The 27915-nt window shown below is 52.2% G+C and overlaps 1 protein-coding gene across 2 annotated transcripts; it reads left to right on the plus strand.

Moving 5' to 3' along the window:
- Positions 1–952: 952 nt before the first annotated feature.
- Positions 953–27786, plus strand: SNPH (syntaphilin). Of its 2 annotated transcripts, XM_067554007.1 has the most exons (6): positions 953–1116; positions 1378–1448; positions 17032–17122; positions 18362–18469; positions 21542–21691; positions 23067–27786. In XM_067554007.1, exons 3-6 carry the CDS (start codon positions 17079–17081, stop codon positions 24301–24303), a joined length of 1539 nt encoding a protein of 512 aa, XP_067410108.1. In that variant the 5' UTR covers positions 953–1116; positions 1378–1448; positions 17032–17078; the 3' UTR covers positions 24304–27786. The 2 variants fall into 2 exon arrangements, with proteins under 2 accessions (XP_067410108.1, XP_067410107.1); XM_067554006.1 differs by lacking the exon at positions 1378–1448.
- Positions 27787–27915: the final 129 nt, after the last annotated feature.

Raw genomic sequence — 27915 nt, forward strand, 5'->3', positions numbered from 1 at the left:
GGAAAGTGAGGTTATTTAACTTGCTTGTGTTGAAGAGTGAGGGGCTTGCAGTATGGAAGAAAGCATGAAGACGAGTAGGAGCGGGATATAACGAAAGGGGTTTGGAAGGAGATCTGAGAAGGCAAGTAGAGCTGAATAAGAGAAGAAGTATAGGCAGAAGAGATATATATAAATTGAAAATGATATTTATACTTAGATGAACCAAATAAAAACCTTACAAGGAACAATACTATAATACACAATATAATATACTTACAAATTATATTCCAGATTTACACTGGTGGTGCCTGAGATCAGTGTGCCCTAGAGACTGTCAAGTGCTTTGGGGAAATCTTTCTGGCTGAATGTTGCTATAGAAACTATTATTGCTTGTGTGACATTTCCTGGGTTTTTTTCTTTGTTTGTGTGGCAGCCTTAACAAGATATGCAAGCCATTTGACTGTTAATGGAGTTTCTTGTCATTTCATTTCTGCTGCCGCTTAATAATACTATCCTCCCCCCCGCCCCCCATTCCGCTACTTGACATGAATACAGTCAGGTTAGGTGCATTACAGCAGCACTGAAAAACCAGCTGCGGACATTCCATCCCGGAATGGGCTTCGATGAGCTGTGCCCAGCTCGGGCCGCATTTACTCCTGGCGTCACTGCACTGAAATCCGGAGTGACACCAGGAATGAACAGGGCCCATCATTCTGGAAGCGGAGGGGCTGTATTAACGAAATGAATGTGCCAGAGCCGCCACACCCCCCGAGAGGCCTTCCGAGTCCTGGATCGCTGTGAAAAGAGGAGAGGGGGGGGAAGAGCCTGCCGCAAACTTTTTTTTTTTTTTTTGGGTGACAAACTAGCGGTTTAGAGGATCAGGGGAAAGGCCCGCGGCACCTGCGGGGCGGGGACCCCCCTTTCCGCTGCCAAGCGCCGGCTATCGCTTTAAGAGGGAAGCGGAGAGTCAGTGGCAATTACGCAGCGGCATGTGAGCGAAGGCAGGCTCAGCCTTCATCCCTCCCTGCCAGGAGCCCCGGCCCCCAGCCAGAGCGTCGGGCGAAGCTGTCTCTCCCACCCCGGCCGGCCCTGCGGGAGCATCCTGGCTCGGCGGCGGCATGGCAGCTGAAGGAGCAGGTGAGGGAAGCGGCTCCCCCGGCGCGGCGCAGGGACGATGCTCTGCGAGGGATTTTCAGACTGCGGCGGGCGGGGGGTGGAGGGGGGAATCGATGGCCGTTCGCCCCGCTGTGTGTGTGTCTGTCGGTCGGTCTGTCTGTGCGTGCGTGCGCCTGGAATCGCAGCAGGAAGCACGTCCCTCCCCATCTGCGCTGCAATGGGGAAGGGGGGGCCCGGCTCCGATCTGTGACCCCGGCCTCTGTCTGTGTCCCCCGCCGGCAGGGTGCTGAGCCAGCCGGCTGCAGGACCGGAATTGCCGCGCAGACCCGGCGGGCCCAGCTGAGCCACCCCAGGTGAGCAGCAGCCGCAGCAGGATGCGCACCAAAAATCCTGCATCAGCCGGGGCGGGGGGGCGGCGGAGCCCGGCTGCAGGGGAGGAAAGGCGGGGGCTGGGGCAAAGCCCCGGGGTGGAGCCGAGGTGTGAGACGGGGGCACAGAGCCATCGCGCCCCCCCCCCCCCCCCCCAGTTCTAGGGTCTCCCCGGCAGTAAAACGTAAAGCTGCTGCGTGGGGCCGGCACAAAACCCGCCCTGCGAACTCCGCGCAGCTCCGGCTCTGCGGCCAGGAGGCTGCTGGTGGTTACGTGGATCACACGCCGGGGGCAAGGAGGAGAGGCTGTTCCCCTTCGGGTCAGGCGCCCACCCGGGCAGCATCTCGGGGTCTCCGTTCCAGATTGACCCCCCCCCCCCAGCAGCACTGCACCCTGCCGCACCGCCGTGCAGCTGCGGGTGTCACTGAGTGATTTGTGCCGCATCTTTCGCAGGGGAGGCTAGCGGTGCATGGGGTGATGGATGGGTGCGCTGCTTCCCGACCCCTTCCCCCTCAAGGTCAATGACGGCAGATTCCGGCGTAAAACCCCCACTGCCGTGCGGTTCTCATCCCTGTGGGATGTGGCTCTGCCCGCCCGTCTCTAGATAGGGCCTATGTGAAGTAATGACCTTGCCCGGCAGGTAAAACAACCATCCCCCCCTCCCCCCCAACCTTTTCAAGATCTCTCCGGTCTTTAAGCATCTGCATCTTGTGCTCAAAAGAAAGCAACATCTCTGCCCAGGCTCAGAGGTGACATTAACTCCTGCACCGAGGTCTGCATCACAGAAACCCCACTTCAGCCCCAAAGGCCTCCTTAGAAAGCTCAGCCGGGACTTCTGTGGGCCATAGACCTTGCCTTGGCCCTCCGACTGGGAACAGCGTCTCCTGGCTGCTGCTCAGGGTGGATTCAGATGAGAGGGGAGCTGATCATAGCAACGTTTTCTTTCTTTTCTTCCACATTGAAAAGTGAATTTCTCTGCCAAGCGTCGTTCTCCCTAGCCCCGTGAAATCGTATCTTCCTTCTGCTCTTGGGGTCCGAGTGCCCCCCCACACACAGGACAGCCCTCTTTGCCCTCTGTAATCAGCTGTGCGTAGTAGCGTTGCTGCTTCTCTGACTCACTATTCTGTCTGGGCCTCCTCACCTAAGAACATGGGGCCTGGATCCCAGGGATCCTGCCTTTAATCCACCCCTGCTATTACCACCACTGCCCCCTAAGTATCTGTTGCAGAATGCCACTCCCCGAGCCTCTGCCCATGAGTGAGCATCTCTGCATCAAATGGGGCTTCTTGGAGACTGTGGGGTTTTTTTTGATAAAGCAAGTTAACCAACTGCCAGGTACTGTGCAGATTGATTCAAGCACACTGCAAGGTGCCCCTAACCGCCAGTTAGCCCCTGTGGAACTGGGAGAAGCTGATTAACTGACCCCCTTTTCACAACAGGGCGCGTGTAACCTGTTAACAGCGTTTAGAATCTTGCCGTACGTTTCTCAGACTATTCTTGAAGACACACAGGGAAGCTTTTCCATTGTACAAGAAGGGAGAGGGTTACCCTACAATGATCACTTCCTCCTGGGAATACCAGCGCCTTTTGGCCCTGCTCTAATATCAGTTTGAAAAAACTGATCGGCTTCTTACCACAATAATGTTTTCTTTTTTAATGGTTTCTCTTTTCAGTAGGGTCTTCGATGCAAACTCAGCATGTAGTGGTGAGCAAAAAAAAAAAAAAAATGGTTTCCAGTTGCATGTGTAATAACAGCTGTCAAATAAATCACTTTCTGCTGCTGTGGCAGCTCCTTAAAGCCCAAATCTTGAATGTGCATGTTAGTCCAGAGCACCAGGTTTCCCTAGCCACTTCTAGATGTCACCAGCCCCCTGGAAACCACCGAAAAACCCAAAGCCCACGGTACCGAGTGGGGCAGATGCTTTATCTGAAGGAGAATGAAGCTGGTTAAGCCTCAGATTTGCCCCATTATGAAACAGATAATTTGCCTAGGAAATTTCCTTCAGAGTCTCTCTCTCTCTCTCTTTAAAAACCATCATCCCGTCTCGTAGATAAGAAGCTTTTAAAGCATGTCGGATAAGTGCTGTGTTTGCTGGACTCCCTGCACCTCATTGTCGGAGATGCTGGTAACACCGCACACATCCACACTGCAGGGAGGGGGCTAAAAATAGCAGGTGGACATTGTGGCTGTGGCAGAGGCTTGGGCTAGCCACCTGAGCTCAGATGCCGGGGGCCAGGTGGGCTTGAGAGCCTGACTTGCAATGTCCGCACTGATGTTTTTAGCACACTAGCTTGAGCCCAGTTAGCACGAGTCTGTCTACGCAGGCTGGGAAGCTCACTTCCAGCTGCCGTGGAGACTCACCCACAGAACTCTCCCTGGCTTTCAAGGGCCTTACAAGTGCCTAGCACAGCTCAACACCAGGCCATGTCTGCAATTGTGCGGGTACAATCGTGCATAAGTAAAGCTCACATTTTTAACGGGCGGGTAATTAACCCCTGGAACAATTTAATAAGGCATGTGATGGATTCTCTGGAAATCAAGACTGGTATTTTTCTGAAAGATCTGCTCTAGTTCGAACAGGAATTATTTCAGGGAGGCCCTGTGACCTGTGCCAGGCGGGAGGTCAGACTAGATGGTCACAGTGCTCCTGTCTGGCTTTATAATCTATGAATCGAATCTGTTGAAGGCAGCCATAATTCCCACAAATCAGCCAGCCGTCAAAATTGTTACTTTGTGTCTGCAAACGGGGTGGGCTCAAATGTAAAGGCTGAGATCAGGCTCGTTTGAAAGTTTGGCCCAAGACTATCTTTGCGTGAACGCTCCTTACTCTGCAGCATTGGTAAATAAGCATTTCCACACGCGGAACAGGGCGTTTTCCTGCTGACCTTGGTGGATAAGGCATCAGCACCGCAGGCAAGGAAGTAAACAGAACGGAGCCATGATGGCTTGTGCGCTTGGGTTAAAACACAGAAATAAATCGATGCTGGCCCCGTGGAAAACTGCAAGCTCTGCAGGAAAACAAATGTTGGGTGAAAACATGAATCAGCTTTTGACAGTATTTGCGTGCCTGTCTGTGCATTGCCCAAGCCTGAGGGAAGCAGGTATTACTGTATGATGGCAAGGACCCTGGATGCACTTCAAATCCAACACCCCATCCTAGTTAGCAGTTTGAGGATGGGGTGAATATGAAGAGCAAAGGATTCTGGATAAGCATAAGGATTCTGGGTATTCTGCATAACAGGCTTCAAATCCACATATGTTTTAAATCTGATTAGTGAAGCTATGGATTTCAAAGCAGTAACAAAGCTAGTATTGTACCAAGACTCGGGGTCCAGTGGTTAAGCATTTAACAAAGGCAGGAATGTCTCTTTTCTCCCTCCCCCTACTGCATATTTGTTGTTAATTGCCCTATTGCAGGTTCCAGTCCAGGACTGTAATAGTAACATCACAACTTACAGTCCATGAGTGTGATGGGGCAGTTGGCTGCTTCTCTGTAAACGGGGGGATTCCAACGATTGGAGTCCTACATTCACAAAAATTCCCAGGCTCTTCCTAAAGTTTCCTCCATACTCCAATGGCTTCAAAACGCACCCAGGTCTCTTTGCTGCAGTTTGCTGATCGTTACTGAGTGCCTGGCAGTTACCCTCTGGCCGAGGGAATGGAATGTAGCACGAGCAAAGCTCATTCAATACAGAGGCCACCAGTCACCAGAGTGAGCAGCGGCTCCCATGCCCTGATAACAGAGCCTTGGAATCACGTGGTTCCAATTCCAGGCGGGCTGGATCCCATTGCTCCACAGGGCCCGTCTCAATCTGTCACTAGGTTCAACGTCCCTTGTAAGTTGTTGGCCCTAACATAAACATCTTGTGTATTCTTTTCCTCCCTTCTCCCTAGCCCTGGAAAAAAAATAACAGATGAAAATATTTGTTATGATCTGTCTCAACTTAGAACATCTTCCCCCATAGCAGCTTTATGTTTTGCGTGTGATTTATTTATTTTATTTTTAACGTAAACAAAAGAAGGCCTAATATAGAATAGCGCAGTGAGGCCTCTTTAAAGTGCGCCTCTTCATTTTTTTTTAGCGATGTCAGAACTAAGGTTCAGATCTGCCTTCGCTATCTGCCCTGGGTTTTTAACCTGTGGCGTTGCTGAACTCTGAGTATGTCCCACTAGCCACTTCGCAGGTTTGGGAGTGACACTGGTGTGCATGAGATCTCCTGATAGCATAGTGAAAAGCCGGGTGTAGCAGCTTAAATATGAATCTTCCTGTTGTATGGTAATTGCTGTGGTTTATGAAGTACGTTTATGTCAGGAATGTGCTCTTCATGCTACTGTAATGATGTGTAACAAGGAAACCCGGAAATTCTGAGTTCAGATAGTTTCTTTGTTCTTCCTTCAGCCCCACTGTGTCTTGGTTTTGCAGCCTATTTGGGTTTTTATCAGAGAGTCATGGCTGTGTGGTTGCATTGTAGTGCCAAGGCAGCTTTCCACAGGATTTCCTTGGGTTTGCCAGTGACCTTTAGGGCCTCTTGTTGGGTTTTTTTTTTTGTTTGTTTCCAGAAATGGCCTCCAATTTTGTGGTTGCAGATGAAAGCATTTAGACATTTACCTGATTGGACCCGCATATCAGGGGATTAGCTGTCTGAATTCTGACATGTGTGCCCACAGGGTTGGCGGCTGGGTTGAGGTTTATACCAACGTGTGCGGAGTAGGTTGTATTTTGTTAGCTTACTAAAAGCCTGGGTCCTGATTCAGAATCCTCCCGCATGGACCCCAGTGCCCATGCAGAGCGTATCTGACTGCAGCGGAACTCCTTACAGGTGCAGGGGTTCATGTTGGCCTGTCCTGAGGCAGGATTGGTGATTTTATGTAAGAAGAATGTGGGGAAAGCGGGTAGGCGTTCACTTTTGGGACAGAAAGCAAACTTACCATCCAGTTCCTGACGTTTTTGTTTATATTTTTTTATTTATTCATTGCCAGTCAGTGAACATCTCTGCTCCAAGATCCCTATAATTCTCATTACGTTAAGACTAGAGGCTGCAAAGGGCAGACATTCGATTAGTAAAAATAAACTCTTTGCCTTTGAGAGAAATGTGTTATCCTGGACTAGTGGATAGCCTGGTTCCGACATGCCCCTCTGCACTGACAGCTCCAGCTATGTTTAGAACCTCAGTTCAGACACAGCCAAGTTTCAGCCCTGCTTAACCATAGCTCTCAAATGCTGCTTAAAGCCCTGTCTGGGTGGGCGTAGAGCAGAGGTTACTCTGCAACGGGGTTTAGTTAGCATAGTTCTCCGGGGAAAAGATTTGTCCATCTCAGTCTGGAGAGCCATTGGGACACTTGTGTTCTGCTCCCAGGGTGATTTCCATGGGGATGGATGTAACCGCTTCTAATGCTTAGGCCTTGGAGTTGGATCCTACAGAAGGGAAGAGAAAGCACAACCACAGCCCCCAAACAAATTTACTCATTTCAATTTTGTTGCATACTCCCCCCTCCTCCTTTACCTGTTTTATGAACAGAAGTGCTCATCTGCCTTCTCTAGGCCTTTCTATAGTTTGTCTTCAGTTCCAACATATGGGAACCCAGGAGGACCCTCTCCAGATCAGTCCAAGCCGGGTAAAAAACCAATACAATAAAAACGAAGAACTAACTAATTCAACTAAGAAGAAAGTGGCGGCATGGGGAGTGGTCTGTTCTGACTGGTTTATGTCCCTTCTTGTTCATTAGGTACCCAGTTCTAGGGTGAGATCCACCCCAACTCTGCCTCCTTCATACTCCATAGTTGGGCCCAAAAGCCTCACATCCGGGTGGGGGTGGAAGGCTGCCATCCAGGAGCTCCGTTGCAAACCCTGGCATGGGAGAAATGCCCAGGGCAGGACTGCAGCAGGCAGCCCTGCAGAGATTCTGAGTGGAGCCCTGGAAGACTGCCACAACTAAGGCCCCCAAGACTGTCTACATTACACCAGGGGCCTGTTTAAAAGGACGCAATGATGCCTTCCTCCCCCTGTGCTGCACCTCTTAGAAGCACAGCACAGAATTTCACCCCAGATCTTTTCAATCTCTGTTCATATGCAAGTTCTTCCATGTCTCTGAATATTCTCATCCGTCATTTCCCAACCTCCTACGTTTCTCTTAGATCCTCTTTGAGATGCAGTGCCCAGAACAGAGCACTCGAGGTGAGGACATACCGCCAGTGATTTATAAGCTGGCATAATAACGCTCTGCCTCCCATCCCTTTTCCGGTCTAACGTTTGGTTTTCTTTTGTGGCCACTGCCTCGCGTTGAGCAGAGGTCTTCACCGAGCTGTCCACAATGACAGCAATTCTCTTTGCTGAGTTCTAGCTAATTTAGTATCCGGTAAGAGGCTCGCAGAGGGTTTCTTTTGAGAATGGAATGACAGGGTCCCTACCCCTCCCAGAGACAATGCGCTACTTTGCTGTGACGTGATGTACTGGAGAGTGTCCTAAATCTGCTCTTCTGGATTTTGGAAGCATACGTCAAAGTGTGGAAGTTTGCGGTTTGATTCCCAGCTACATGTCTTCAGTTGATATGTATGGAAGGGGTGAATCTTTGGGCTTTGGCATGGCATGGCTTTCATGCACCAGGGGAGAGAGCTCAGAATGACTGAGCCAGTCTGACAGTGACTGCAGCAACAAGGTGAAGAATTTAATTTCACAATAAACAAAGGCCGATGTATTGACTGTAATATTAACTTTCATCTTTAGTTCAGTACAATTTCCATTTTTAAATTGAAACGAAACTGCCCTAGAATTCCAGGCTCCCATACCAGCGTCCCACTCAACCCAGGCCTCTTGCTGCAGAACTTCCATCCAGCTTGATTTGGCAGTCTGTGGGGCAAAATGATCTAAGGACGGGGCAAGGGTTCAGCTAGTCCGAATTACATAGAAACTGGGAAAGTCTCTCTCTGTTGGCAACTGGCAGGCCGACCCACTGCCATCCGGAATGAGGCCAGCCTGGGCTGCGTAGGGAGTCTGAGGAAGTTGCCAACACCTGCATGCAAACAGCGATTGCAAACGAAGTCTGAATGCATCTTCCGAAAACTGTGCCTGGGGAGGCACTGAGAAGGTCTTGCCTCACAAGCATCCCTGCCCATGAGATTGGGCCCGGTTTGGCCATGCTTTGCTCTGTATTGTCCGCAGCGTTGTCAATGCCGACCATTGCTGTGAGGTGAGGCGCTTGTCAGCAGGTGTAGCCTGTGACTGACATGCTGGGTTAAGGAAGGACTTAGCCTGTGTGGAACCCCCTGTGCGTGGCTGCCAGACTGCTGAATAGTGCCATCATTCGTGCCCCTGGCTGTGTGGAGACCCCTGGCCCTAGATTACTAGCCCAGGTCCCATCCTAACAAGCAAAGACTGTTCACTCTTTACTGTAACCTAGAGGCTCTTTTCCAGGGACGTTTTGGTTTATTTATGGCGAGAGATTCCTGCGTTTCTCAAATGAGCTGCTGCTTTAAGCACCTGCAACTTCTGTCACAGGTGAAAGGATAAAAAGCCGTGGGATTTGCTCTTGGTGACTAACCCGGAATGCGGGGCTAGATGGCAAACGAGTTGCTGGGTGTGAGGGTTGATGCAGCCACAGAGCGATTGAACCGTGCGATTTTTTGGTCTTGTTCCCTGCCCCGTTGAGAGGCCGCTCTCACGGTGAATCGTGCAGCACGGCTCCCTCCACTTGTACTTCATCTACCTTTATTCTCGAGGCGGGATCCTCCCCCCACAAAAAGTCACATTTCGTCCAAACCCAGCCCCTCTTCCTGGCTCCTTAGGCAGTGGGATGTGGGAGAGAGGCAAAGCGAGTCCTTTCCGGGGTCGTTTGAACAAGCAAGTCACGTGCAAGAAAAGCGATTCCAGTGGAAGGTTTGTATTGCAGAGGCTCGGCTGCGTTTGTGCCTTTGGCCTCTGTACAGAACTCTATTGCATGCCTGCGTAACAAACACCGCCCCGCGCTGTCTCCTTGGTTTGAACCTGAAGCTTCAACACTGGCACACGGGTTTTGACACAGGAGCAAAAGGAGCGTCTCCAATAGGTGGCAACCTTAGTACTTTCTGATCGACATGGGCCGGTCCCTGGAAGAGGATGGGACATGCTGAGCTGACACGTTACACACGGGCTTAGCAGCGTCTCTCACTTCTGATGCTTTCCTGCTGCGTTTGGCTGCTGGCAACGGAGCCTGGCTGCACCAGAGCAAATGCCAAATAGTACTTCATAGAATCACTGGTGCCGGGCTGGAAGGGCATCATCGGGTCGACTGGTCCAGTCCCCTGCACTCAAGGCAGGACTGCGTAATAACTAGACCATCGCTGACAGGTGTCTGTCTAAACTGTTCATAAATCCAGCCATGGTGGTCCTAAAGTTTAGTGGGAGACCTATGCAAAGCAACTTGGAGCAGGGACGGCCAATTCCCTCTACATAACCAGGCTGGCTGCCCCCTGGCTGCCTCTGATCCCCTCGGGTGGTGAGATCTGTGCCCACCCCCATTTTTATACACTCACACACCAGTCTGTCTGAAGCGCTGCTGCTCCCCTCTCTTGGGGCCGTGGTTCCCAGCTGCATCCTCAGTGCAAGTTTCCATGTGTGGGTCAGGTGAGAGCAGCTGGGGAATTTTGCCCTCTTCTGTGCTGTCTGGCATCTTTACCAAGCAGGCGCAAGGGCAGGGGGTGGAGTGATTTTCTGGCTGGCTAGTCAGAGCTGTGTGTGGGGGTGGTCTGGGGCCCCCTATGGCTGCACGGGTAGCGGAGACTTAAGGCTGCCCCTGCAGCCAAGTATCCATGGACTTCAGTGGACTATCCCGCTTACTTTCTGAATAGCACTGAGCTTTCGTGGCTTAAGCATCTTTTGGAGGCTGGGGGGATATGAATCCCACTGGCTTGTCCTGCCTGGTGTTGGAACACATCAGCCCAATGGTTGTGGAGGGGAGGCTGCTCGTTGACTTGTCTGCAGCAGCATCGGATGATCTCTGGTCCTTTAAACCCCATCCCAGTTGCCGTGACAACCTTTTCAGTTGGGCCATAGCAACCTAGAGGCTTGCTTCCATTCTTGTGTGGTGCTGGTAGCTGCTGTCTTGGGGAGAGGGGCTGGGGGGCTGGCAGGAAGTTGGATTTCAATGGCAGCCAGGCTACCAAAGTCCCAGAGACTTTGGCTGAAGGCCGGGTGTCCTTTCTCCAGTAGATGCAGCAAACAGGAAGTGAGGGAGGAGCTGGGGCCTGGCAGTTTGGACATGAAGGATGCAGTTCATGACATAGCAGTTTTAGGGTCGAAGAGGGTTAGTCTGACCCTGTGGCAGGGTCAAAGGGTCAATCCCCTCCCCAGACTGCTGTGTTTTGGGGCAAATGGTGACTTGTCGGATAACACCTGGAGCAATGAAGAAAGTATAAATGAGCCGACTGCTTTCCAGCTTTATTCTAGGACTTTTTGTTCTGGCATTCCAGGATGCCGTGTCCCATCTGGTTCTACACCCCAGTATCACCCCACTTTGTCATTCTTGTGCTGTATGTGTCTTCTGAGGGCTTTGGGGTGTTCAGGGGGCAGCAGAGTCATTCCATTTTGGAAAAATTGCTTCTGGGCACTAGCTTTGCAAACAGTGGCTGCTGATGGTAAATGGCCATCACCAGGAGAGGGTGAAGTTTTCAGAACCTGTAGCATCAGGTCTTTTCAGCTCCATTTGGCATGCCATTGTCTGCTGAGCTTGCAGGCGTAATTTCAGAAGTCAGACTCACAGATTAGCATCCTAATGCATGTTTAAAGCTTTTCAAACTCTGTTCCAGCATTTACAATAACGCCTTCCCTTCTGACGGGAAAGGGCAATGACGAATGACGTGAAGCCATGAGGATCGGTTCATTTCTGAACTGATGGGATTCTCTGCAGTCTGCCGTGTTTTCTCTGCAGCGTAGACAGAGCCTGTGTTGGCAAAGCTAGGCCGGCATAACCTCCTAGTGTAGATGCAGCTGTACGTGGACACAGCTTTTCTGCTGGCCTGGGAACACCACCTCTCCAGAGGACATTAGCTATGCTGACAGAAGCCCTCTTCTATTGCCATAGCTATGTCTACACATGGGGGTTTTGTTGGCTCTGCTGTGCTGATGAGGGGTAGGGGTTTGTTCACATCCCTGACCAACATAGCTGTGCTGATACAGGTTTTAAGCATAGACCAAGCCTTAAATTTCACTGTTCAAGTACTGCAAGGTATTCCTCCTATTCCTTTCCCCCCAAATTGCTGCCAGTATTAAAATAGGGGGGGGGACTATTTCACCTCTTTTGGATCTTATTCAGGGCATCATAGAATCTAACTTGTAAGCAAGAGCCAATCGACCTGATGAGAAAGTGTGATCTTTAGCAAGTTTAAATGTAACCACCACCTCAAGCTGAGTGGATGAAGTTCACACCTCCTTTGGTGCTAGATGGTGTCAGCAAGACAGTGCTGCACGAATGTCTGAGTGACACCTGTACTCTGCACCCAGAAGGACTAGAAATGCCATTGTGGAATCATGCCAGCAGGTGGACCTGGCCACTGTCTGTACTGCTCTGTGCAGACCCGCAATGCTGATCTTTTCCTTCGTTGCAACAGAGGAGCCATAACCTCCCCCACTAATGAAGAGGAGAACCGAGAGGTTGTACTGTCAGTTCTGCGGGGTACATTGGGCCTGGTCTACACTTAAAAATTCTATTGACTCTGCTACACTGTTCCCAGGGCTGTGACAAGTTTTCACCCCCTGAGTGCTGTGGCGACGTCGACCTAATCCTCGGGGTAGGCACAAGTAGGTGAGTGGAAGAATTCTTCTGTTGACCCGGCTACCCCCTCTCAGAAAGGTGGGTTAACAACACTGATGGAAAAACCCCTTCCGTTGACGTAGGAAGCATCCACGCCATGGTGCTACCGCTGTGGTGTAGACCTGCCCTTAAACAGAAGCCAGCGCTCCACATAGACTTCATTTCTAAAATGCATTCCTTTCCATTGTCTGGATGCAAAGTTGCAATCCTGTTTCCATTGAAGTCAATGGCAAAACTCTCCCTGATTCCCACGGAGCCAGGATTTCATCCCAACTGTGGACATGAGATCCGAGATTTTCTGTGACATGCAATCTCCGAAATGCTCCTCCCTGTGCTCTTGGTCACTTTCTCAGCTGTGCTCCCATGGCTCGTGTGGTGTTTTTTGGATAATTGTCCCGATCCTGGTTTGCGTCAGTGTTTTTGTCTTTCCTCTCAGGCGAAGACACATCCGTTACTGGTACTTATCCAACCCTGTCCTCTTCATCACTGAGGCCAACAGTTCACTGGGTTGTTAGCAATGTCCCTCTTTCTTTTCTAGATGATGTAAATAACCCCTGACCCACAGTTTCCTAACACAGTGACTTAGACGAAGTGTCTTTTCACCTCACCTTTTTACGTAGTGCTTCCTCACGTCTCTGCTTTGGCCGTACCATTTTGTGCTGAAATCCTGCCCATCCTCTCCTGCCCCAGATGCTTTTAGAACTCCCAGAAGCACCTTTCTCTCTCTCTCTCTCATGCTTTTGATTACTCTTCTGCATTTTCTTGGCCATCCCCCGTGGCAGCTGTTGTGTTTTATTGCTGGAGAGAGTATAGAGCACTTGGGGATTCAGTCATTTATCTTTGGACATTTTCCATTTCCTCTCTGTGTACTTTTCCTAATGTCTAATAGACAAACAGCCGCAGTAGAGCGTGTTACCCACAGTGCCTGAGCTCATGGCCACAGCTACAATAAGGCAGCTTTCATTAAACTGCCATCAGAAATGCAAGGCATTTCCAAGGAGTACGAGCGCCAAACTGACTTGAGTGCCTTGGGATGAAGACAAGATGAGTGCCATTGAAGTGTATGGGCTTCTACAAATGCGGCTAATAATTCATCCTCAAAGGTAACCGTGCAAAACCATCGAGCCAACCGAAGCTTCCATACTTTCACTGATTCTCCACAGAATAAGTATTGTGCGTCCAGTGAAGAATTGGCTGCCCTTTATCCTCTTACTACCTTTGTACTGGGTCAGGTTTACTCTCTATTCTTGAGAAGATGGTCTGAGGCAGGGTACATGGAATAGAGAGCTCTTTGCTGTTGGGACCCTCCTTGCTTTTCAGATTTGACTAGCCAACCTTGGGTTTGCTGAAGCTGCTGTGGAAGGATTTTCTTCTTCCTGTAATCAAGGTCCCAGATTTCCACATTTGCATGATATATATACACCCACTCCATATCTGAGGTATTATTAGTAATACCAGGAAGGGGTCTTTTACATGCACTGGGTGTGTACTGAATTGGAGTATCTGTCTAACCAGGCGTGAGGGGGGGGGAAGCTGAGGTAGTATTGCAAGGTAGCCCTTCATGATCTTGCTACTCATCACTTGGCCTTGGCCTCACCCGAGTTGCGTTTAGCTTGGTGCTGACAGCCACCAGAAGCAGGGAGGGGATGGAGCTAGAATTATCCACCCTCTGACGCCTCAACTCACCCTATGCAGGTGCCGTTGAGCGCACAGACACAATCGCCACCTTCCAACTTTGGAAGCAGAGATCTCTGGCCAGTGAAGTGCTGGAAAAGGAGTCAGGATAAATCCCCGGCCAGGGAGAGGGGGCAGATAGCAGCCCAGGGATGAGCATGATATCAATACCTAACTAACACATGGGGCTGCTTGGGGCATCGCTCCCATTAGAATAGGGGTCCCCAAACTTCTCCTCTCCCATCCCCCCCTTACCAGTAATAGAACGTGTCCACATCCCTCCCCTGGTCGGGACCGGGGTCACACCACAGCCGGAGGCTCAGAACGCAGAGCTGGCAGCTGGGGCAGGGGGCTGGGAGCAGAGCCGGGAGCAGAGTTGGGTGGGTGGTGCTCCCTCCCCACCCCTCATGTGGGCTGACAGGGCCCTGCCATGCTCCCCCTCCCCCTGGACATTCCTCTGTGCCCCATGGGGGCCGGGGGGGGCGCATAGTTTGGAAACCACGGCATTAGAAGATAGGGGCCTGGCTGCCACTGGGAACTTTGAAAACCTCCCCTTAAGACAACTCTTTAGCTACCCACTGAATACAGCGTCTCCACGCGGGGGAAACGTGAGTGGAAAGGCACAAGCAGGAGGCAGTACTTTGCGACTCCAGCTGCTAGGAGACATTTGGGCATTTAGTCTGCAGAGAGGGTGTTAAGTGATTTATACCGCAGCAGTGCCTACCCCCGACGGTGAACAGCACTGTGCTAGCCGCTGTACGTACGCACAGCAACACGGTGCCTGGTCCAGAGAGCTTATGGCCTAACTATAGAAGGCAGAAAGAAAGGATTATCATCCCCTGTTGGACATATGGGGACTTGAGGCAGAGAGAGGTCAAGCAAGTTGCCCAAGGTCATACAGAGAATCTGTGGCAGAGCCGGGAATTGATGCTGGCTCTTTGAGTCCCCATTCAGTTCTGAGGCACAAGACCATCCTTCCTAGGTAATTCTGTGGCTGCTCCTGGAATTCAGCTAGGCACTGGCTGGCCTGGATTTACTTGTCTAGCACGCGCAGCAGTCTCCACCAGCTGCTCGTAAAGCTTTTGGCAAAAGCAGTGATTTCTCTCCGCATTGCTGCCTTTCCCGTTCTCCCTTTCTACCCCAGTGCTGCACTTGGAGCGTTTTACAGCTGTGTGATTCCCTCAGCTTTCCCACAGCCCCATCCCAGTCCCAATGAAGCGTGTCCAGCTCGCTGCAGCCTGAAATCCTCCCCCACCTTCCGAGGGCCGTCACCTCCTGCGCTCCCCGGCAGCGCTGGAGCCGTTGCTTTCCTCTCAAGCTGCACTTGGTGCTCGCTGAGCCTCTTCAGTGGCACCAGGGAGGTTAGATGCCGACTAACGGTAGTGCATTCGCAAAGCCTCTGCAGCCGCCTGGCTCAGGGAGGTAGACACAGGCTCGGACACAGCTGAGTTTGGAGCTGTTATCCAGCATGGCTTCCAGACTGCGCACACAGCTGCTGCCACTCCGAGCGTCCATTCTCGAGGGGAGCACAATGGCCAGACCGCAAATATCTCACTAGGATTTGGTTGTGACTCTGTACTGCCCCCCGTGGCGTGCTCGGCGCTGCACAAACCGAGGTGAGGACACGGTACCTGGCCCAAGTTGCTTATGAGCTAACGCGGGAACTCAGTATATTCGTTTGGGGTCTAGCCGTTCCCCGTGCTTTTGATTCTTTAACTGTGTCGGTGCTGTTGGTTTGGGAGCCTTCTGTGCAGAGCTGGATGCTGCGGGGGAGGGAGGGCGGTGAGGAATGTCTCTGCTGTAGGCATGAGGCAAAATTTGCCATATTTGATGCTCCCAGAAAAAAAGGGGTTGGGTGGAGGGGAGAGAAGGAGGGAGAAGAACTCCAGAAAATGTTGCCGAGCCCTTTATCTGCCATCGGTTGTATCCTGGTCATCCCTTCTCCCTCCTTTCCAGCCATCCCCCAAGGAGCATGGTCCAGCCAGCACTTAGCATTTCTAATAGCCACCCTGTGGATTATTAGATGGTTGGCTTGCTTGTTCCAATCTCACTGAGAGAAGGGAAGCTGACCGCGTTTTCCATACAGGGGTGAAACCGGTCAAGTCCTGCTCAAAGCATCAAGCAGTGCAAAACTGCAGATTGTATCAGCTGCCCGTCAGCTGTGAGGTTTGTGAGGCTTTGAGAAGTTTGCCCTGGAAGAGATCTTCCCTGAGCTGCCATACTCTGCATACAATCAGAGGAGTGGGGGGAAATGCGTGTTCCCCCATCTAGGGGGGTGCCAAAAGAAGGAGACCCGCCTCGCACCCCAAAAAACCACACTGACACAGAGCAGTCATGTCTTCCATAGGTTTATGGTGTGTTGGATAGTGTGTGAACACATGATGGTGTATTGAAGAGACACTGTACTGCTAGATGGTAAGGCCAAAAGAGGTGGCTGTGATCATCCAGTCTGACCTGTATAACTGCGTGGAAGGCACCGAGCCGAGCAAAGCACAGTAGTAGGTGGAGAGCGATAAACCTTGCAGGAGGATGGATAATGCAGAGTGTGTGAATTGTTAGTTTTAAAAAAACCAAAACCAGATTCTGGACCGAATCTTCACGTGGTGTAACTCTGCAGAGCGCCTCTCCAAGGTGACTTTCGTCGGCTGAGGACTTGGCCCGCTGTGCAGAATGCCTTCCGCCAGGTATTGGGGAGTCTAAGCATCTGCCAGTGCTTCCATTATTAGCAGCCTGGGGGGCCCTGATTCCTCACTGGAGCCTAAAGTCAGAGGCAACACGTGGGGGGAGCCTATCATTTCCCCCCGACGTATCTTGTCCCCCCAGAGTTGCTGCTTAGCTTGGACTGAGGAGTCTCACACAGACTGAGCATGCTCAGTAACGTCTGCTGAAGCCGCTGCCCTCACTCTGCCCCCTCTCCCCCACTATTGGCAGGTGTGGGTCATCTCTTCCCAAAGTGCTAGGTACCGGGCACATACAATGAAAAGGCTGGACCTTGCCCCAGAGAACTTACAGTCTAAATATATTCTAGCCGTCCAGTCGGGTGCCTGGCCGGTGATGTCTTCCACATTTCCACTTCTCACTCTCTTTCCTCCTTTCTTTTCCTTTAGCTGGAGTGCCAATTATCGCCATCCCCAGCTCCGGCAGAGCCCTTGCTATGTCCCTGCCGGGCAGCAGACGGCCCTCCACTGGTTCTCGAAGGTGAATACGTCTAACCTCTTGTCCCCTTGCAGGTGAAATGGGAATCTGTGCAGCACTTTGACAGAGAAAAGATACAAACCAGGGACCGTTTTTCCTCTCCTCCCAAATGCATTAATGCACAAGAGAGCAGGAGTAAATCCAAGAGCGTTCATTTAAAAAAGGTGTCTAGCAAGGTCCTTTCGGGGACCTGTACCTGCAGCACTGTGTACAAAGCAGACTCCAGGCTCGGGTATTTGTGTTTGCAGCCGCTGAAATGCCTTGTTGCATGTCTAACAACCCTTCTGCACCGCACTTGCACGAGTGCCCGCACTCATGCACACACGTTTGCATGTATGTCTCTCCACGGAAGCCTGGACTTATCTCTTCAGTTCCGTTTGGCCAAAGGCAGGTGTTGGTGCAGTGTCCTTCTCCTCAGCCACTGGTGTGGAGGTTGTGAGGCTTTGAGGGGTTGGCCCCTGGGAGAGATCTTCCCTAAGCTGCCACACTCTGCGCACGATCAGAGGAGCGGGGAGAAATGTGTGTTCACACCAGAGTTTATTCGTTGTTCACATCCTCCCTGGACCAAGGTTGTTCCGCCATTGATTGTGTCAATGCCGGGCTAGCCACAAAGCCAGAGTGGGGATGTGACGCTATCAAACAAGTGATCCCCCAGAGGTGGCCCATCAGCCAGATGTTTTTGGAGTAGGAGGATTGACTTCACTGTAAATAAAACACAGTGAAAACTGAACTGAGTTCCCACAGGCCCAGGAAAGGGTTGGGGTCACGGGAACAGAGTGTGGAAAGGGAAAAGGGGGGTGGGGGAGGAGAGTTCTCCACACCAAAACGGCACCCGGGGCAAAACACACCACTGCTGTCATTGGGCACAGGGCCCTGGACTGGTGCCCCTCTGCCCAGCCCCCTGTCTGCAGTGATCCCTCGGGGGCGGCTCAAGAGTTGTAGGAGCCATAGGGAGGTAGAAGTGGGGAGATGGGGAGCAGCCGTCACTGGACAAGAGGGCAGCATAGAGTTTGCAGCTCAGCCTCCCTCCGCCGTTGCCACACTAACCGTGCCAAGACAGCCTTGCTCTGTTCCATCTTGATCCCCGCTGTTTTGTTTTGTCCTTTTGTCTTGTGTGTCCGTGTGTCTCTGGTGGTTTGGAAGCCGTGGGCTTTATGGAAGGAGTGGCTTGGCCTCGTTCTTTAAGTCTTCAGCACCCCCTGCCACTCAGACTGAGAAACAGCCTCTTCTTCCTGCCTCCAGGCGCCCCTCTCCCCCCGTGAGCATGCGGGACACCTACGGCACCTCTTCGCTGAGCAGCAGTAGCAACTCGGGCTCCTGCAAGGGCAGCGACAGCAGCCCCACCCCAAGGTAACCGGTCCCTAGCTCCGTGGGGAGGCCACCTCGCCTAGCCCATCTGCTCAAATGAATATCCCTCCAGGCGCTGACAGGCAGCGGGGAACGGGGACCCGGGGCCTTTGAGTGGCTCCGTGAGCTTTCCCCGATGGGGTCTTGTCTGTGGAAGCTTCTGAGGCGGACCGCGGGGCAGCGTGTGAAAGCCCTCACCAGAGCTCTGGCTCCGCTGGCAAAGAGCAGCGTTCGAGTCTGAGGAGCGGGCTTGAAGCCCCCTTAATCCCGTAGGTTCACATCCCCGCAGGGCTGACTCGTGTGGGCGCTTGTGGTAAGTGCGCACGTGCCATGAGACCAGACGTGGCAGTCTGAGGGTTTGGGAAATCCGATCGGCTGGTAGGTTGCGTGAGAGGAAGGTTTTGCCCTGGTGTCCTTGTCCAAAAATTTCCCCCTCTCCACTCCATTTTCTTTCCCTCCCCTCACCTTGATTTCCAAGCACTCTTTTTCCTTCGTCGCCTTCCCCGCCACCACGCGTGCTGTTGCGTAGAGCGCTGTGCGCCACTTGCCTGCTAGCCTCCCCCACACCCGGGGGAAATACTTTGAGATCCTTCAGGAGGAAAGGCACCATGGAAACCACAGGTTTATTATTACCGTCCCTTTGTGATGCCTGGAGGATGGTGGGCTGGAGAGCAGTGGACTTGTCAGAAAAGGAGAATTTGGAATCTCCCCTGTGATAAAGGACAGTTGAGCACGGAGCACGTGAAATGCCCCAGATGTTAAACACCGCTCCCATTGCATTTCTTTTCCCCTTGGGGGTCGAATTCCTGGTCCATGGGATGGCATGAAATGCCGTGGCGCTTGCTACAGACAGTAAGTTGGTCCCAGGGTATAATGGATCGTTCTATCCCTCTTCCTCATTCCCAAACCTAATTGCTGGTTCCTCAAGGAATGGCCTGGGCTCATCATGGAGAAACTGAGCAACTTCTCGAGATAACTAAACATATGGCCCCCTCAGAGTTTGCTGGAAAGGATCTAGGGGCTCAGGAAACCCGCTCTCTCTGCATTCAGCTGCTGTAGGCCCCTCTGCTCTCTGTCTGGTAGCAATGCTTTGCTTGCATATCTATTGTATAATGCAACTGACCGAACAGAGCTCCAGTGCTGCAGCAGCCACATTTGGCAAACGCAGTGCACGGCTGGCTTGGTTTTCAGCGTGCCTCTTCACACTTCTTGTGCCGCGCATCAGATCCGGCCTTGCGGTGTCACTGGGTCTTGTCGTGCTTTGCTCAACGGATAAAGCAGAAGGTTTAAGGCCTAAGGAAACAGCAGCCCCATGCCCTGGGGGTCACTCAAGTGGTGTTTAACAGCTGAGAAGATATTGCTCTTTTTCTGCTCCCCCGCCCCGTCGCCACGCTCCGCTCCCCAGTTAGACCCAACACATTAATGAGTGTAATGCCATTGAGTTCAGGGCAGCTGTGGTGATTAGCACCAGGTGAGAACGTGTCTCGCTGTCTGCGGTGTTTTGTGTGTGTCTCTCAAAGCCCGTTCCAGATGGGCCCTCAAATCTACTTGGTTCCTCTGGGTCACGCACAGCCCCAGGGCGCCCTGCCAGGGCAGACATTTTGCTGTTCATTTCGAAAAGAATTTTCTCTGCGAGATAGTGATGAACTAGCCAGATGATACTAGCCAGAGTCTGCAGATAGACACGGCCTAGGCTTCCTCATGTAGCCCTGGCAATGAACCTCAACCCGCCTCCATGCTGCACTCCTTGTTCCTGCAGTCCCAGGCCCCCATGCAGTCGGGTCAGTACCCTTCCTTCCTGAAAAGCAGCCCCCTCTTCTAGTTCAGCCCTGGCCTTCTGGAGCAGTGGCTGCTGCTCATGCCCCGTTGTCCAGTGGCTTTGTGCTGTGGACAAATGGCAGCTGTCGCCCTGTATTTGCTTGTGTGATGCCACCAAGGTTTGAACGCGGGTCTGCAGGAGCGAAAAGCTTAGAGTCCTCTTGGCGACCCTTCGTGGCTGCGATGAGCGACTGCCTCAAGCAAGTTCTAATCCGGAGTCCTCTGCCTCTTGTAAACGTGCTCTTGGTTACGGATCCCAGGGGAGAAATCCCACCGTGGGCTCTCCTTAGAAAATCAACGAGAATCGTGCATTCTCGTGGGCGCTCGCTCAGAGAGGTAAGGGCGTTGGTTGCCCGCGGGGTTCTTCTCTCTCCTAGTGGAGCTCTGCAAAGGATCTACACTTCTCCTGAGGCCCAGGTTCAGTGTTAGCTGCCCAGTGTGTCAGTAAACTGGACAAGAGACGTTTTTGTAAGTGTCATTTTCAATTAACACTTTCTTTTGCTTCTGGTGGTTGTGTTTTCCAGGGCTGAAGTGCAGCCCCTCTCTGGGGAGATGCCACAGCACCTGTTCTGCTGATAACAGTGGGGCTGTCACCTGCTTGGGGGCCAAGGGCCTGTCTTCAGTGTGTCTGTACAATGCTTTGTGTGCCTATGAAGCTTCAGTAGTAATAACCATGACCATAGCTCAGTGCTGCAGCAAAAATACTGTCTACCTCGGTGAGGGATGTCCTAAGGGAGTCTTGTTAGAGAACAGTCTGCTTCAATTTCTGAATGAAAACACGTGCTGTTTCCGCAGTTCTTAATATTTTTCCACGTGTCCCGCTTTAGGAGTGTCAGGGCTCTTACACTGCGGTGGGTTGTGGGGCGAGGGGGTCTTCTGTTAGTCGCACAGACAGACGCCTTTCTCCAGCACTGATCTGAGATGCTGTAGGTGTGGTCAGCTGAGTGCATGCTGGGATGTCTCATTGGAGTCCAGGAAGGTGTGTAACCGGGGGGAGGGGGAGGGGAAGGGTTAGTTATACTTCTGATCTGAGAAACGGGAAGGAGAGGGTTAAAATTCCCCACCTGGTGAAACTCCTGTGCTCTCTTTGAGCCCATGCCCCAGTGCACAGCTGTGCTCTTCCAGGAACCTAGCATCCCGCTCAGCAAAGGCAAGGGAATGAGCTGAGCTGAGGTCAGGGGCTGACCGGCTCTGAGAGGAGCAGCACTGATGTGGTTGGGGTGCTTGGCAGGGCTGATGACTGTCATGTTTTTCCAGGCGGCCAGTCAAGTATAGCCTGTGCAGCGATAACCATGGGATAAAGCCCCCCACTCCTGAGCAGTACCTGACCCCCCTCCAGCAGAAGGAGGTCTGCATTAGACACCTGAAGGCCCGGCTGAAGGATACCCAAGAGAGACTTCAGGACAGGTAAGGGCTGATGCAGGTGAACAGGCAACACCAGCAGGGATGAGGGAATGGATGGACCAGGCTCTCTGCATAGCACAAATTGTAACTGATTGCATAGAAACCTCCAAATCAGATCAGGCCATCTAATCTAGTATCTGGTCTCTGAGAGCATCCAGTGCTCCAGAGGGGGTGCCAGAATCCTTGTAGTGGACAACTATCACCAGAGGAGAAACGCCTTCCCAGCGCCAGGCAATTAGTGGTTGGTTTATGTCCTGAAGCGTGAGAGTTAACATCCCTTACATAGGATAAAAATGGGTAGCTGTGGATGATCTCATTATCCAAATGAATGTCTACGCCTTGTGCTAATCCTACTAAACGGTCAGTAACATCCTGAGGTGGTGAGTTCCGCAGGTTAGTCACATGTTGTGTAAAGCAAAGTGTTTCTTTTTATTGGTTTTAAGTTTGTTGCCAAATTTGGGAAGGAAATTTGGAGATTACAGAGACCGTGATTTTTCACCTGGCAAGATTGTGACTCTCCAGTTTCTCCATTAAGTTGCTTTCATGAGCAGCAGATACTAGTATTTTGGGGGTTCTTACATTTCCACCTGTATATTGTATATTTATTGAAGGTTGTATGTGAATACAACCCCACCGCGCCCCAGTACCCAAAATGTTGGTGGCGTAGGAGAAGGGATAGAGTTGTGAACTAGACTCATAGACGCTAAGGTCAAAAGGGACCATCATGATCATCTAGTCTGATCTCCTGCACATTGCAGGCCCCAGAACCTCACCCACCCTCTCCTGATATAGACCCATCACCTCTGGTCAAGTCACTGAAGTCCTCAAATCATGGTTTAAAGACTTCAAGTGACTGAGAACCCACCATTGACACTAGTTTAAACCTGCAGAGTTAAGAAGATCCTTGTCTGAAGGGACCACCGTAAGAGATGTTCACATGTTTTCTGAAATATTTGGCTGTCCCCTCACTCCACTTCCCTCAGAAAGTATCCCCAACGTCCCTGTGTGCTTTCTAACCCCTTCCCCACTGAATACACACACACAGCCCCAATGCAGGGAACCTGGGATGGGACAGTCTAATCACAGAACCACTTCATGCCAAAGTACATTGTGTTTTGGTTTAAGACCATTTTATCCCATGTAAGTCCTGTCTGCCCGTCCCTTTGTACAGAAGGTCCTTGCATAAGTGATAGGAGAAAGATGGTGATTAGGGATTTGGCCAGTAAATTGCCCTCAGAGCATGACCCCAGAAATGCTCCGTCCAAGTTACTTTTAGTGCGGACTGTCCACACCTATGCAAAATTCCAACCTCCGGTCGTGTCCCAGAGCCAGCCACCTCTGGTGGAAGTGGTGGCAATTGTCTGTCTGTCTGGTGCAGGGACACTGAGATTGAGGATCTGAAGACCCAGCTCTCGAGGATGCAGGAGGACTGGATCGAGGAAGAGTGCCATCGGGTGGAGGCGCAGCTGGCGCTCAAGGAGGCCAGGAAGGAGATAAAACAGCTGAAGCAGGTGATTGACACGGTCAAAAACAACCTGATGGAGAAGGACAAAGGCCTTCAGAAATACTTCGTGGACATCAACATCCAGAATAAGAAGCTGGAGACGCTGCTGCACAGCATGGAAATAGCGCAGAACGGGACAGTGAAGGAGGAAGGGGCCGGGGAGTCAGCGGGGGGCTCCCCTGCCCGGTCACTCACCCGCAGCTCCACCTACACCAAGCTGAGTGACCAGGCAGCTGGGGACAGGAACCCTGGGGACTCTCTGACCATCTCAGCTGAAGAGGTGGCGGACAGTGGCTTTGTGGCTGCGGCTGACTCCCTGAGCCGGACGGACTTGCTGGAGCAGAGCAGCCTGCTGTCAGCAGGGCTGGAGTTCTGCACAGAGGAGGGTTCTCTGCAGAACTCCTTCACGCTGGGCTCACGGCTTCCAACCAGCTCCACCTATGAGAAACTGCTGGGGACGCCAGGCAGCGTGGAGGCAGGCGTGCAGGCAAGCTGCATGCAGGAGCAGGCCATCCAGACTGACTCTGTGCCCTACCAACCTGACCTGGACACTATCCTGGAGAAGGTCATGAAGTCCCAGGCTTGCAGTCTGGGCAGCCCCACGTCAGTGTGGGTGTCCGAAATGGAAGACATAGTGCCCAGCTCAGAGGCTCAGGCCCAGAACTTCTCCGGGACCATGGACTTGATGGCAACCGATCCCAATTCCACTGTGGTGGTGACCGCCGGAGATGGGACAGAGACTCCCGTTGGGCACGAGGGCTGCCCGGGACTGGTGACCGGCAACCCGGCCGCGCAGCAGCCCTCTGGCACGAGCCAGGCGGTGAGCGTCACCTGCACCCTGGAGGAAGACGCTGCCGAACTCAGCCAAGAAACTCCAGTCCTAAAAAGCTATTGGAGCCGCCACTTCCTTGTGGATCTCTTGGCCGTGGTGGTGCCGGCGGTGCCTACGGTAGCCTGGCTGTGCCGTACTCAGCGGAGGCAGGGCCAGCCCATATACAATATCAGCTCGCTGCTCCGCGGGTGCTGCACGGTCGCTTTGCACTCCCTACGGAAGATCAACTGTCGCTCTGTTAGCAACGTGGGAGGTAGCAGTGGCAGCTCCCAGCTGTAACTCTCCTCTTCCACCAGCCAGCCGCACTGCACATGCTTCAAGGTACGACTCTGAAACGACCAGGATTCCTTTGACCACTGATTGTAAATGTCAGACACACAGGACGTTCATTTTATTTATTTTAAGTACATGGGCAACTTGACATGCTCTGATCTGCTGCGTCTAGATTATGCAATTCCTGGGGGCCTGAGGAGATGAGATTCTGGGTTTGCTTTGCGAGGCTTGAGGAATAAACCACGCCGATTCTGGAAGACCAGGGTGGGGGGAGGAGGAGGCATGCTGAAAGACGCTCACCCAGCAGGTGATGTAGCTAATGGATTTTGCACCATCCACACATGGCGTCTGTGTAGCACAGATGCGTGCATACGGGGTCCGTCTGCCCAGCAAAATCCCCTTGCAGCAGCAAGTCTCAGAGCTCGGGTCAAATAACTCAGGCTCACGGGGCTAAAAATTGCAGTGGGGATGTTCCTGCGCAGGCTTGGAGACCCTCCCTTGGCCAGGGTTCGGAGCCGGGGCTCCAGGGCAACCCCAACAGCTGCGCTGCTATTTTTAACCCTGCTGCACAAGTCAGGCGACCTTGTACTCTGAGACTTGCTGCCTTAGGATCTTTTTTGCTGTGTAGACGTACTCACAGTCACATCATCTAGGGAGAAAGGGCATTGCGAACCCTTTCCTGGACCGACTGATCCCTTCTACCCCACCCTGCCTCCCCTGACTAGTCCTTTTCTACTGTTCCTTCGGGACATGGCAGGGCCATTTCAAAGGCTAGCTGCCCAATTGGCCTTGTTCTTACAGTTGTTCCAGGAGGAAAGCGCCACGTCTCCCATCTGTGTTAGCAGAGGCAGGCAGGTAACATCCTGTCCGGTGCTCTGAGGACATAGGTGTTCATGGGTGAAGTAACGATAGCTCTCAAGTGACATTGCAGAGGCTCCTTTTAAAGTGTAGAGGACAAAGGGAAAATCAACAAGGCCTGGGCAGGAGAGACAGGGACAAGGGCTAGAACTGGCTGAGAGATGCCTCCCTCGAATCGACGTCCGTATTCCCAATATGCTTTGCAGACTAAACGGGGAGAGAACTGAACTCCTGGTTTGCAGAGAGGAGTATAGTGTGGATCGGTGTGTGAGCAGTTGCAGCATGTGGCTTCCCTCCTTCTAGGAGGAGGGGTGGAGCAAGGAGGGGTGCCCAAATCTGTCGTGGGAAGATCCACTCCCTTTGCCGGAGGGGAGATTCAGAATCCTTTCCCCAGAGAACGGGGTCAGTGAACAGAGTAGACAGGTGCTTGCATACAAATTCCACATGGCCGTCATGCCCTTATCCTTGTTACTTCCTGGGGATTTTGACCTGTTGGTTCAAGTCCTGCTTCGCTGACCCAGTTTTAAAGCGGGAAGATGTGACGGGAAGGGCACTGTGGCCAAGTGAGAGAAGCCAGATATACCTCATGTGAATCTTCAGAGCCTGAGCCACCTGCTGTCTCTGCGCAGTGTCCTATATGCACTCAGGCGGCTCATGATGAGAAGTTCTTAAGTTCTGTATCTTTCGTTCCCTGCTTTGCACTACGTTCACTTTTTGCAAACTGTATAAGGTGATCTGCTGCAGACCTCCGCTGGCTGCCGGGTTCAATGACAGGCTGACGTCTGCACTGTTGGCAAAAGAAGTCCTTAAGGGTGACACTTAAGAAAAGGCCAAAGCAAGACCCCAGAGTTCTTTGATCCTGCTTTGCTTCCATCGCAGCTCTTAGTTCTGGGGCAGGGAGAAGCAGCTGGTGTTTCCTCAAGCCGGAGCTGCAGCTGCCCTCAGTCCCGAGGTGTCTGAGAGGAGAGAAGAGCAGGGTGCAACTGTTCTGGGTACGTGAGCAGTGCTGGGGCGTCGGCTTGCAGAGCCGACTGCAGAGCTGTCAGCGCCGATTCGGGAAGCTGGAGCTGAGTGGTGGTTTGTCGTCATTGCTGGGGGGACAGAACAGACCAGGCCGAGCGGCACATGGGGCACAGAGAGTGTCTTGCCCTGGTCTAAAACGTCGGCTGGCAGAAAACAGCTTCAAATGATTTTCACCTCCCGAAAATGCCTTTAACAGCAACATTTCACTGCAGCGATTTGATCAGCTGGGGACAAATGCGGGGAGCGAGTACCAGCCAAACCATGTCCTCTGCCGATCTAGCTGTTTTGAGCACAAGCCTGCTGGCTTACGCCCCAGTGCTCTGATGTGGGCAGCCGGCTGTGGGTTGGGTTAGTGGCCGTGCTTGGCCCTGACAGCACGTAAAATCAACGCCGGGCGTTTGGGTGGCCTTGCCCCCGTCTTGTGTGTGAAGGGACTGACCCGAAAGGCCAGGGCTTCAGAATGGTGTGTGTGCATATTGGTACAGGACCCCCCCTCCCACACACACACACACGTGCATGCACAGTGATAACTATGCACACACTCATCTTGTGTCCAGAATTGCACATACATGGTTCTGAATCTGGCTACAAATGTTCTGTTTGCCTTTGCGATTACTTGAACTAATAATGTTTCTTCTCTTATGTTCCCCCCACCCCTTCCCTGACCTGCTGCCAGCTCCTCCAGACACCGGTGGGGAGGGAGTCTTTATTTCCATATTTGTATTTTGTGAGCTAGTTTTACTGGGGGGCAGGAGGGCGTCCAGTCATCTGGGGCTGATCACCCTGATACATCTTTTCTCCCCCTCCCCCTTCGGGGTCAGACGTCAAACAGCTTTACTTAGACTTTCTCCACAGGTGGCTGGCTACCTTGGTTATATCCTCCTCCCCCCCTCCCCCCCAGTTGCGATGGAGGGGGGGTGTTGCTGCATGTGTTGATGTTGCCACATGCTCGTACTTTCACAACCTGTATCCAGCACGCCTAGACCATCACCAATAAATATCCTTGTGAGACAAGAGTTTGTTCCAGGACAAAAGCGAGCTACTGCTTTTCAAAATGTGGTAGCCAGCCAGGGATCCTGGGGCGCCGTAGCCTGGGGTTTGATAATGTAAGATAACATACTGGGGACGAAATGGACAAAATCCGGTCAAAGTGGCACCTGTCATTGGCACTAGGATCTCAGCCTCTTGTGCGATGTGTTTGTGAATCTGTGTACGTCTTAGGGTATCCAAAGCTCTGCCGAGAAATAAATGTCTGATTATATTTGAAAGAGAAATCTCTATATTTTTTAAATACAGAACTGAACAGCTGTGGCCATGCTTTGTTTCCAGGGTCCTATAACCTGTGTGGGTAGCGATAATAAATGTCAGCGAATCTCGGCCGTGTCCGCTTCCCATGGAGCGAGCTGCATGCTTCGGCTCTGACGAGAGTTGAGTTGGAGCACACGGCGCGGACCTGTTCTCCTTTCATTTCAGCAGTGCCCCTGCCGCTGAGTGGTGAACCGTTGCTAGGATTAGGGTCTAGGCCCTGCGGCACGTGTGCAGACACGATGTCTCAGCCCAGAACGTACCGTCTGCACTAACGAGGGGTCAGCGGCGGCTTTTAGGCATGCGCTATTCTCAGAGGCCCCGCACAGAATCTGTGCCCAGCCGCGGCTCTAGTGGGCCATGGGAAAGGAATGAGACAACTTCATGAGTAGGGCTGAGTACAGCATGTAGGGCCAGGCCAGGGGGTCTGTG

Source organism: Emydura macquarii, unplaced genomic scaffold (assembly GCF_026122565.2).
Source record: "Emydura macquarii macquarii isolate MOO-44397 ecotype Brisbane River unplaced genomic scaffold, CSIRO-AGI_Emac_v2 contig_1483, whole genome shotgun sequence".
Lineage (NCBI taxonomy): Eukaryota > Metazoa > Chordata > Testudines > Chelidae > Emydura > Emydura macquarii.